The sequence below is a fragment of the Hemitrygon akajei genome, chromosome 23 (genome assembly GCF_048418815.1).
Source record: "Hemitrygon akajei chromosome 23, sHemAka1.3, whole genome shotgun sequence".
Lineage (NCBI taxonomy): Eukaryota > Metazoa > Chordata > Chondrichthyes > Myliobatiformes > Dasyatidae > Hemitrygon > Hemitrygon akajei.
The window spans coordinates 27,816,845-27,829,197 of NC_133146.1; the positions used below are offsets into that span (position 1 = coordinate 27,816,845).

Consider the following 12,353-nt stretch of genomic DNA (forward strand, 5'->3'; position numbering starts at 1 on the left):
CTGTGTAATCAGTCAATCTCCTTTATATTATATGATGCCATCTTTGCCACAGTCCTGCTACCTCCCCTTAGTCATAGAGTTATGCACCACTCATCCAAACAGACCATGGTGCCTAGCTGAGCTCATCCCATTTGGCCCATATCCCTCTAAACCTCTCCTATCCACGAACTTATCCAAATACCTTTTACCTGTCTCTACCACTTCACATGCCCAGTATCTTCTGAAGGCGAGGAACTTTCCCTGACAATTCTTGTAGATGAACCTTAGAAAGCATGCTGTCTGGATGCACCACAGCTTGGTATGCCCAAGACTGCAAGGAATTGCAGAGAGTTGTGAACACAGCCCTGTCCATTACAAAAATCAGTTTCCCCTCCGTTAATTTTGTCTACACTTCCCAGTGGCTTAGGAAAACAGTGAACATAATCAAAGACCCTACCCACCTCTGGACATTCTATCTTCATCGCCCTTTGGGTAGAAGATAGAGAAGCCTGGAAATATGCTCAAGGACAACCTCAGACCCTTGAATGGACTTATACCCAGTGTTCCCAACCTGAGGTCCCAGACCCCTTGCTTAATGGTATTGGTCCATGGCATAAAATAGGGTTGGAATCCCTGTCTTACACAGTATTGAACTCATGATCTCTGAATCTACCTCTTCTTAGCCCTTGCACCTTGTTTGCCGACCTGCACTACACTTCCTCAGTAAGTGTAAAACCATATTCTGCACTGTATTATTACTTTGGTTCAAGCATTACGTGGTGGCATATTTAGTGTTTACATTAAAGGTCAATACGTGTTTCTAAATAGAATTTATCGCAAGAATTGCCAAATGGAGCAGCAATGTTGGAATCAGAGCAGCTGGGTGTTTGTCAGTCCTTATGTATAGTTTTTCACAAATTCTATTATTATTTCTTTATTTTTCCTACAAATGTCTGCAAGCAAATGAATCTCAAGGCAATATATGGTGCTATATACTGTACATACTTTGATAATAAATTTACTTTGATCTTTGAACCCCACCATGGAAAATAAACACTCAGATTATGAAGGAAGGGCAATAAATGGTGGCATTGTCGATGAAACCCACAGCTGATGAATAAATAAGACACAAATAGGGCCTATAAAATCAATCCTGTCCTGTTACACGGAGAGACACAATCAGTGACTCACACCATGATCGATAATGATTCAGTGCTGTAGCAGATAGGTTCTACAATAAACTGATTCCACAACCTACAGACTCACTTTCAAGGACACTACAACTCATGTTCTCAGTATTTTTAAAATTTATTCTTATTTACACAATTTGTCTTCTTTTGCACATTGTCAGTCCTTATGTATAGTCTTTCACAAGTTCTGTACCATTTCATTATTTTCCTGTAAATGCCTGCAAGAAAATGAATCTCAGGCTAGTATATGGTGACATATAGGTACTTTGATAATAAATTTACTTGGACTTCGAGAAGGAATCGCCAGTTTTCATTTAAAGTAAAAGATGTTGATAAGTTTGGGAAATCAGAAAATAGGTGAGAGGTGTTGTGGGGAACAAAACATTTATCCACCATATGCTAAAAATCACAGGGATAAGATTCAACTTTAGTGACAGGACCTAAAACTTCAAAAATGGCTTCCAGGTACCTGCCCATTCAATTTATCTTTTCAGCTGTGTTGGTTTCTTCAATCATTTAATTTAACTCTACACCTATATACCCATTTCCTGTTCTTTTTTTCCCATTATAAGTTCATCCACTGATGTTAATAATAGAATGTGGTTGTAAGTTTGTCACACTAAATACTGCTCATTCCACGTGATTTTTCTGTTGACTGTCTTGAGTGTCAACATCCTGCACACAAGTCAATTTATGCGTATGGCCCCAGCAATTAATGCTCAATGCAGGAACAGTGTTGCTGTATATGCATTAAAGATACTGACTTAAAGTTACATTCTTCAGTCTACCTCTGTTGAAGGGAAAGTTTACCTTAAGGCAGGGTCTTCAAGAGGCTCGCGGGTCAAGTCAGCAGGGTGGCGGCTTCCCATTGTCGAGGATTGCCTTTGAGTGCACAGAATTGGTGATTTAAACATTAGCTCGAGAGGGAGACTGGGGACTCCTTACGTTGAGCGGTTCAGAGCGGGATCTGGAGTCGGTCTTCGCGCACAGGTTCAAGGGGAATTTCTTTTTTAGGGCAGCATGGTCATGGTTAGTGTAACACTTTTACAGTGCCGGCAAACTGAGTTCATTTCCTGCCACTATCTGTAAGGAGTTTCAACGTTCTCCCCATGAAGGCCGGTTTCCTCTGGATGTTTGCATTTCCTGGCATTCCAAGAAGTAGGGGTTAGTAGGTTAATTGGCGCATGCAGGCTTGTTGGGCCAGAAGGGCCTATTATTGTACTGTATCTCAAAATAAATAAAGGCATAACAGTGGTGAAATATAAATACAGCTCACTTGCCCGGAAACCAGTTTTCTTACTAATTGAACCCTCTGTAAACTGATAGAGACAAACCACTGATACATCTGTGTCTTAGTTTTTGATTTTGGTGTAATTGGAAAAAAGATATCCTGGCTCAATATCAAATATTCATTGCCACAGAGTTGCAGTTAGAGTGGAAATTTGTTTACAGTTTACTGTACACAACCCGTGCTGGTGTAGCTAATCGCTGTAAGATCTGATGGCTGCTCCATTAACAGTGTCTAACTTGGATTTCAGAGTGGTCTGACACCCCTCCACTTGGCTGCTCAAGAGGATCGAGTGAACGTTGCTGAAGTACTAGTTAATCAGGGAGCTGCTATTGATCCACAGACCAAGGTAAAAACTTGCAGCATGGGGGATGGCATCATCGTGCACATTTGCTCTGTCTGCTACAAAAGGCAGGAATACCCGGTGGTCACCCATTTTAATTCTACGTCCCATTTCCACTCTGACATGCCTGTTCATGGCCTCTACAGTCACAATGAACCACTCTCAGATTGGAGGAACAATAGCTCATTGTCCGTCTGTATAGGATCCGAACTGATGGCATGAACATTGATTTCTCTAACTTCCAGTAATCTCCCCCTCTCCCTTCTTTTTACATTCTTTGATCTGGTCTTCCTCTTACCTCTTCTTCTCCTCACCTGCCCATCATTTTCCTCTGGTTCCTCTCCTCTTACCCTTTCTCCCACTGTTCTCTCCAATCAGATTCCTTCTTCTTCAGCCCTTTACCTTTTCTACCTGTCACTTCCCAGCTTCTCACTTCATCCCCCTCACCCACCCACCCATCTTCCCCCTCACCTGGCTTCACCTGCCAGCTTGTACTCCTTCCCCTCCACCCACTTTCTCTTTTCGGCTTCCTCCTCCCTCCTTTTTAGTGCTGACGCAAGGTCATGGCCTGAAACGTCAACTGTACATTCCCCTCTATAAATGCTGCCTGACCTGTTGAGTTCAACCAGCATTTTGTGCGAGTTGCCAAGTTTGAAACTGACACTTCACATGAAAGTGCTACAGAGCATCAAGCTTCTGCCAGCTCTCTGTCATTTTCTATTAGCGTGCAGGACATAAAATGTTTAATTATGGGAGAAGATAGCACCATCTGAAGAAAGAAAGACATCAATCCCTAAGGTGTTTACTAGTTGTCCAATGCTTTTGAAATGTAATCACTCTTTTAATATGCAAGCACAATGACCAATTTGGAGGAAGCTAGAGTCTCATAGATGGCACAAAAACTTGTGACAAGACAAAACCTTACACTGCCATTTGTGCTTAACACAGTATCATGCAGGTACTTGAGAAGACTTCAAATCACAGCTGAGATTCTTGGAGGAAGCTACTCTGGGGGGGAAAAAAACAATTGTTTTTGCTTATGTTCTGTGAGAATCATACATCACTTTTTCTTTCTGGCCAGCAGCACAAAGGGACAGTTCACCAGCTGCTCTTACATTAAATTGGGTTTAGGTGTGGAGGGTAAACGTTTGCAAAGTTCTCTCAGCTCTGGGTTAAATCAATGGCTCGAGGCATAAAACACCTTGACAAATCAGAGATATTAACAAGGGCGTTCACCTGTTTGAAACAATGATATCGCAGTGCAATTGAGCCGCACTATCTATTGTACTTCCTGCTGCTGAATTTCCCAGTGGAAGATTAAATAGTGTTGCTTTTGTTCTGTAGATGGGTTATATTCCACTCCATGTAGCATCCCACTATGGGAATGTGAAGATGGTCAACTTTCTTCTGCAACATAACTCTAAAGTGAATGCCAAGACAAAGGTTGGTTCAATTTACCTGAGTGTTTACATTTGATATAATTTTAAACCAACTAAAGCTTTTTATCTTGTGCCACATTAACACACCCCTTCTTCTTACCTTTCTTCAGAATGGATACACCCCTCTTCACCAGGCTGCACAGCAGGGCCATACTCACATTATAAACATCCTCCTCCAGCATGGTGCATCTCCCAATGAAGTCACAGTGGTAAGCAGGCATTCACTTGCAGGGAATTGGCTTCCCTAAAATTAACAGAATCCTGGATAAATAAGGCGGTGTAAAATAAATCGTTAAATATGAAAGAGAATATGAAATTAAATATCAAAAATATTAACATATTGGCGAGCTGATCTTGACCAAATATAAAAGGTTTTATAAACCACATCTGGCCAGTGTACACCAGGGCCATTATGTTATATTGATTAGTAATGTAATAATTATATTGTTATTAGTAGTAACACTATTACAGCACCATCAGTAAGATAAGAGTTCAATTCCCACCACTGCCTATAAGTAGTTTGTACGTTCTCCCCATGACTGCATGGGTTTCCTCTGGGTGCTCCGGTTTCCTCCCACATTCCAAAGATGTATGGTTAAGGTTAGTGCTATGTAGCGCTGGAAGAGTAGTGACACTTACGGGCTGGCCAACACAATCTTTTCTGTTTTGACTTGATGCAGATGAAGCACTTCACTGTTTCAGTGTTTCGATGTACACGTGACAGATAAAGCTAAACTTCAATCTTTAATAAGTTAGAGGTGCAGTCATTCCAACTAATTTAGCTATTTAATCCAACTCAGATGCTTGCTGCATGGGACACATTCTGTATTATAGTGTTATCTTGTTCGTATCTGGTCTAGTCTCTTTTTACTTGTTTATTCCTGCAATGTGGATGCAAGTGGCATGTCTGAAATTTAATACCCACCCCCAGCTCCCCCTGAATTGTGACTTACTAGGCAATTTTAATGAGCCATTTCTGAGTTGACCACATTGCACTAAACAAGAATGAAAAATTTCTTTCCTGAAATAATCCTGGTAAACCGGATGCATTGTTTGGAACAAACATGTAGTTTCTGGATTATCAATACATTCCAGCATTTTACTTCATATTCATTTGATTAACTGGATTTCAATTCCCCAGCTCCTGTTTTACATTTGAATGTTTTTCACACTACTAACTAGTAATCGGATTCGTTTGTTGGGTGAAGAGGACAAAGGTGTGGGCAGGAAAATCATTGCAGACTCTATCTACCCTGCAAACTGCTTCTTCCAAAAGCTCCCTTCTGGGAAACACTACAGAGCTATTAAAACAAAAACTTCATGCCACGTTAAATGTTTCTTCCTCCCAGCAGTGAATCTGATCAACCATCCTTGTTCAGGCTCCCCCACTACCTGCTATGTCTATTGTGTGGTGGGAGATTTTAATTTCCCAAAGATCAATTGTCATCCCCCTCGAGCAAGGGGTTTAGATGGGGTGGAGTTTGTTAGGTGTGTTCAGGAAGGTTTCTTGACATAATATGTAGATAAGCCTACAAGAGGAGAGGTTGTACTTGATCTGATATTGGGAAGTGAACCTAGTCAGGTGTCAGGTCTCTCAGTGGGAGGGTATTTTGGAGACAGTGATCACAATTCTATCTCCTTTACCATAGCTTTGGAGAGGGATAGGAACAGACAAAGTTAGGAAAGCATCTAATTGGAGTAAGAGGAAGTATGAGGCTATCAGGCAGGAACTTGGAAGCATAGATTGGAAACTGATGTTCTCAGGGAAATGTACAGAAAAAATGTGGCAAATGTTTAAGGAATATTTGCGTGAGGTTCTGCATAGGTAAGTACCAATGAGACAGGGACAGAATGGTAGGGTACAGGGACCGCGGTGTACAAAGGCTGTTGTAAATCTAATCAGGAAGAAAAGAAGAGCTTACGAAAGGTTCAAAAAACTAGGTAATGATAGAGATCTGGAAGATTATAAGGCCAGCAGGAAGGAGCTTAACAATGAAATTAGGAGAGCCAGAAGGGGCCATGAGAAGGCCTTAGTGGACAGGATTAAGGAAAACCTCCAAGGCATTCTACAAGTATGTGAAGAACAAGAGGATAAGACGTGAGTGAATAGGACAGTGACAGTAGAAAAGTGTGTATGGAACTGGAGGAGATAGCAGAGGTACTTAATGAATACTTTGCTTCAGTATTCACTATGGAAAAGGATCTTGGTGATTGTAGGGATGACTTGCAGCAGACTGAAAAGCTTGAGCGTTTAGATATTAAGGAAGAGGATGTGCTGGAGCTTTTGGAAAGCATCAAGTTGGATAAGTCACTGGGACCAGACGAGATGTACCCCAGGCTACAGAGGGAGGCAAGGAAGGAGATTGCCGAGCCTCTGGCAATGATCTTTGCATCATCAATGGGGACAGGAGAGGTTCCAGAGGATTGGAGGGTTACGGATGTTGTTCCCTTATTCAGGAAAAGGGCTAGAGATAGCTCAATAAATTATAGACCAGTGAGTCTTACTTCAGTGGTTAATACGTTGATGGAAAAGATCCTGAGAGGTAGGATTTATGAATTTTTGGAGAGGCATGATATGATTAGGAATAGTCAACATGACCTGGGAAAGGTAGGTCATGCCTTACGAGCCTGATTGAATTTTTTGAGGATGTGACTAAGCACATTGATGAAGGTAGAACCGTAGATGTAGTGTATATGGATTTCAGCAAGGCATTTGATGAGGTACCCCCATGCAAGGCTTATTAAGAAATTAAGGAGGCATGGGATCCAAGGGGTCATTGCTTTGTGGATCTAGAACTGGCTTGCCCACAGAAGGCTAAGAGTGGTTATAGACAGGTCACATCCTGCATGGAGGTCGGTGACCAGTGGTGTGCCTCAGTGATCTATTCTGGAACCCCCCACTCCTCGTGATTTTTATAAATGTCCTGGATGAGGAAGTGAAGGGATGGGTTAGTAAATTTGCTGATGACACAAAGGTTGGGGGTGTTGTGGATACTGTGGAGGGCTGTCAGAGATTACAATGGGACATTGATAGGATGCAAAACTGGGCTGAGAAGTGGCAGATGGGGTTCAACCCAGATAAGTGTGAGGTGGTTCATTTTGGTAGGTCAAATATGATGGCAGAACATAGTAAGACTCTCATACGGTGCATTGGCCTTCATCAATCGTGGGATTGAGTTTAAGAGCCGAGAGGTAATGTTGCAGCTATATCGGACCCGGGTCAGACCCCACTTGGAGTACTGTGTTCAGTTCTGGTCACCTCACTACAGGAAGGACGTGGGAACCATAGAAAGGGTGCAGAGGAGATTTACAAGAATGTTGCCTGGATTGGGGAGCATACCTTATAAGAATAGGTTGAGTGAACTCAGTCTTTTCTCCTTGGAGCGACGGAGGATGAGAGGTGACCTGATAGAGGTGTACAAGATGATGAGAGGCATTGATCGTGTGGATAGTCAGAGGCTTTTTCCCAGGGCTGAAATAGTTAGCACGAGAGAGTACAGTTTTAAGGTGCTTGGAAGCAGATACAGAGGAGATGTCGGGGTAAGTTTTTTTACACGGAGAGTGGTGTGAACATGGAATGGGCTGCCAGCAATGGTGGTGGAGGTGGAAATGATAGGGTCTTTTAGATAGGTACATAGAGCTTAGAAAAATACAGGGCTGTGGGTAACCCTAGGTAATTTCTAAGGTAAGGACATGTTCTGCCCAGCTTTGTGCTGTAGATTTTCTATGCTTACACTGCACTGTAAACATTTTTCAACAAAGCTCTTTACATTGTAAATACATGCTGGTTTATGCTCATTTTATTCCATATCCATACTTTAATCTCTAACTTAAGTTTTATAATTCTTTATAATGGTTGAGTGTTGTATTTTGTTGCATGTCATGCCAACACCACGGCAAATTCCCAATACCTTTAAAACAGTTGATCCTTTTCCTTATTAATGTTATATTAATGAATAACGCTTCAGTAAAGCAGGGGTTCCCAACCAGTGGTCTATGGACCCCTGGGTTAATACCAGGGGTCCATAACAAAGGATGGTAACCCCTGCAGTAAGGTATTGCAGCTATGCATTGAACACTTTAAGTACAATCAGTGTCTTAGCACCCTGGAATAGGAAGTTTGTCAAATGTAACTTAACAGTTTGTTATTTCTGAGTCCTGTCTATTAGACTGTGCTGGATGCTGGAGTAGGAATTATCCCATTTATGAAAAGTTGATGAAAGGATACAGAATATTTATTCCATAGATCAATTAAAAGACAACATTCAATTGGGATACTCAAGAACTTTCTCACACTTGGCATTTTCCTCACGTGAGGGCTCAGTGGACGGAAGAGGAGTTCAGAAGCATTACTTGTACCATAGATCCATAGTAATGCAAAGTCTCGGAAACATGGCTTTCCCTCTACTTGTCCTTTGATACCCCGAAGTACTTTGTTTTCAAATAAATGTTAAGTTTCTGTAAAGGAGTCACAAATGGCATGAGTTTCTTACTATGCACATTCGTTGGAAAATTGCACGCCAATTTCATGAATGGTAAAGAATTAGAGCTTTGCAAATAGCAGCAGTAGGACAAATAGAAAAAAAAATAGTACTTTTATATTAGTCAGAATGTTTGAGTTTAAATGTGTGTTTTGAAGAAAGAATGCAATATTGGGAGAATTTAAATTCTGGTTTCTGTAAGTTGATTGTGCAAAGAAGGCACACGTGAACTCTTGAAATCTCTCTCTCCCTCTCTTTCTCTCGTACATAATCTCTTGCTCTAATCTCTGATTCTATTTAGTCTTGATGAAAGATGATTTGATGACAGAAAATATTTCAATATATTTTTTCATAGGAAACCATGCTGTGGAATTTGGTTTTTAGTGCATACAGAGATAAACCTGTGAATTTATCAGGAGATAATGATGTATTTTACAAAACTATAATCTCAAAAGTTGTTTCTGAATGATCATAATTTAAATTTTCTCTTTTGTGTTGTACTAATCTGTTTTTATTTTAGAATGGAAATACTGCTTTGGCCATTGCTAGGCGGCTAGGTTATATCTCGGTGGTTGATACATTGAAGGTGGTTACTGAGGAAACTATGACAACTACAATGGTAAATTCAATTTGAATTTCAGCATTTTACATCTTAGACTGTAATCATACATATATGTCTTGGATTTTATTACAGTGCCATCTTAAATAGTGCAGTTGAATATAAAATAATAGAACTGCTTCGAAGTACTTCCTAACGCTCTCTCTCTAAAACATTGTAATCTTCCACAGTTTGTGACAGAGAAACATAAACTGAATGTTCCTGAAACTATGAATGAGGTTCTGGATGTGTCAGATGATGAAGGTAAGCCAATCACAATCTATTATAGTCCTTGTTCCTTTACGGTTCTCATCGACTGGCTTTTTCTCTTTCTCTCATCCACATTTCCCAAGTTTCCTGAATATTGATCCTTTATCCTCTTCCTTGATAATGAGCCGTTTCTCAGAGCGGTACAATTTCCACCTCTCATTGCAAGTCTTTGTTGAAGTTCCTGATAGTCAATATTTAATCTATATTTACGCTTGCAGTAATCCTTTATTGGTTTTATAATTGGAGGTAGTGTCTCTCAGGTGAGTCGCTGAATGTTTAACAAAATGGATTATTGCCACTCCTTTAAATAAAACTGGTCCATGGGCTTGTTAAACACATAATCTTCATACAGAGGAGCACAGCAGGTAAGGCAGCATCACTGGAAAGGAATAGAGTCAACATTTCGGGCTGAGACACTTCATCAGGTCCTGAAAGGCCTCAGCTCGAAACATCAACTATTCCTCTCCATAGATGCTGCCCGACTTGCTGAGTTCCTCTAGTAGTTTGCACATATTCCTTTGGATTTTCAGCATCTGCAGTCTCCTGTGTTTATTATTAATCTTTATCTTGTTATTGGGTGGCATAAGTGAAATGTTTGCTTTTGGGGAAAAAATTGAAACCCACTGCTTGAAGGGACTACATTTGGAAAAAACATTTACCCAGGGTTAAATTAAAAGAACTGTTTCTTCAAGCACATTGCTCTCTGTGATTTCTACAGGCTCTGTAGCCATATTTTAGTAAGAGCTCAGAATGGTTTTGGTAATATCATGATCTTTGTTCAAACCACACAGTTCATAAAGCCAGTGTTCCTGAAAATTTCATTGAAGCCGAGTATTTGTCAGATGGTGAAGAAGGTATTTTTTTATTTGTTGCTCTGGTGGTTTAACAATGTACTGCGTATGTGTTTAAAGTCGTTACTAATGCACTGACGCCACTTCCTTGCTGGCTGCCCAGGTTCTGCTTGCTATGCCTAAAACTAAACCCTAAACCTGAATGTGTGCAGAGCTGGGAACTTTACAGAGTGTGATTTGGCCAGGCTGCTTGCTGGGCTACCATTGTGGATAACTGCAACTCCAGTCTTAACTAATCTTTATGTACAACAGGTTAATGTCGTCTAACATCGGCCGCACAATTCGTTCTGAAAACTACAAACAAAAACGTACATTCTTACTTTCCATTGAGAAGATGCTTCCAATAGTGGGGGAGTCTCGGACCAGAGGGCACAGCAGCAGAATACAGGCACACCCCTTTAGATGAGGAGGGATTTCTTTAGCCAGAGGGTGGCCGATCTGTGAAATTCATTGCCACACAACCACTGTGGAGGTCGTAAAGACTGTCAAAGGTTGTGGAGAGAAGGCAGGAGAGGGGATTTGAGAATAATAATAAATCAGCCATGTTGAAATGGTGGAGCAGACGCAATGGCCTAATTCTTAACTATGTCTTATGGTCTATGGAATATTATGCTTCCAGAATCCAGTTGGCCATTAGTAACTTTTTAAGGCAGTATTTCTGGAAATTAACTAATAAGAAGTTGAAAATAATTCTACAGGCACAAATTAATCTTGAAACTGCATAACTTGATTCAAAATGTTCTGAATTTGCTTATTCCTGGGAGTCGGATCTGGACACTCCCTCAAAATCCAAGTTAGACTCTCTTTTTTTTAAATTCTATTAATATACTAGATTTGGACTCAATGACAAGAAAATGAATATCCCTAAAGGCCCTTGAGAAGATAATGCTAGGCCTCTTGAACTACAGCAATCTGATAATGACAGGCTTAACATGTACCGGCTAAAGAGATCGCTAAGATTTTACCCCAGCAAGGTGAAGTGAAAGGCACTCATGTCAAGCCAACAAGTGGTGGTGCTGCAAATGCCCGCTCCCTTTGCCTTTATTGTTTGGATGTAAAGAGCTTTGAAGAAGCCTTGGTGAACTACTTCAGTGTACCTTGCAGAGGGTACAACCTGCAGATGGTGTACATCCGTGCTTGAAGGAACAAATGGCTTCACGTTGATGGGTTGATGCTAAACTGGACGATTTTCTTCTAGACGCTGTTGAAGCCGCGTTTATCCCAGTTAGTGGCAAGTATTCCATTACACTCCTGATGTGCTTTGGAGATGGTGGAAAGGCTTTGGCTGTCAGGAGGGGAATCATTTATTGCAGCTGTTGAAACCTCTGTCAGGTACTTGTATTCACAGCAACTGTATGACAAATCTAGTAAGTTTCTGGTCAATGCCCATCGTAGGATTGCAGCAAACTGCTCTGGATGATGGATCTAACAATGAATACGCCTCAGAAGATTTGCCCAGTATGGTTCTGACAGACCTAAACAGAATACAAATTCGAGGATACAGGGAATCATCTGATAAATAATGGACGAACAGATTTCAAACTGGAATTTAGAACGATGAAAACTGTAAAACATTTCAGCAGAAGCTGCCCATCATTCACAGTTAACAGTTATCAATCACTATGAGCAGAAAACTGCAAAAGTGCCATAATTTGACTTTAATTCAAATAGCTGTATCTAAATCAACAGTTGTTTACAATCACTGAAGTTTTAAGAATGGAAACAATACAGAAGGACTAGAGGTTAACTTTATTGCCTTCAGTACTTACTGGATTCTAGTGTTTTAGTTGTTCAAAAATACAAGCATTGATACTAGTGAGCAAGTTATTTGTCCAAACTGATATTGGAGTTTGTCAATAATGAGACTGTCCTGAGCAAATGTATTCAAGATTGTTTAATGTCATTTCTAGTACA

The 12,353-nt window shown here is 40.6% G+C and overlaps 1 protein-coding gene across 29 annotated transcripts in view; it reads left to right on the forward strand.

Moving 5' to 3' along the window:
• Positions 1–12,353, forward strand: part of ank3b (ankyrin 3b) — a 634,594-nt gene that overhangs the window by 489,129 nt on the left and 133,112 nt on the right. For 22 of the 29 annotated variants that reach the window (XM_073027286.1, XM_073027283.1, XM_073027301.1 and 19 more), the window contains 6 exons: positions 2,708–2,806; positions 4,145–4,243; positions 4,350–4,448; positions 9,241–9,339; positions 9,510–9,582; positions 10,380–10,442. In XM_073027286.1, the coding sequence (XP_072883387.1) occupies positions 2,708–2,806; positions 4,145–4,243; positions 4,350–4,448; positions 9,241–9,339; positions 9,510–9,582; positions 10,380–10,442 (532 nt within the window). The remainder of the gene's footprint in view (positions 1–2,707; positions 2,807–4,144; positions 4,244–4,349; positions 4,449–9,240; positions 9,340–9,509; positions 9,583–10,379; positions 10,443–12,353) is intronic. The other 7 variants (XM_073027285.1, XM_073027289.1, XM_073027287.1 and 4 more) reach the window with 1 other exon arrangement.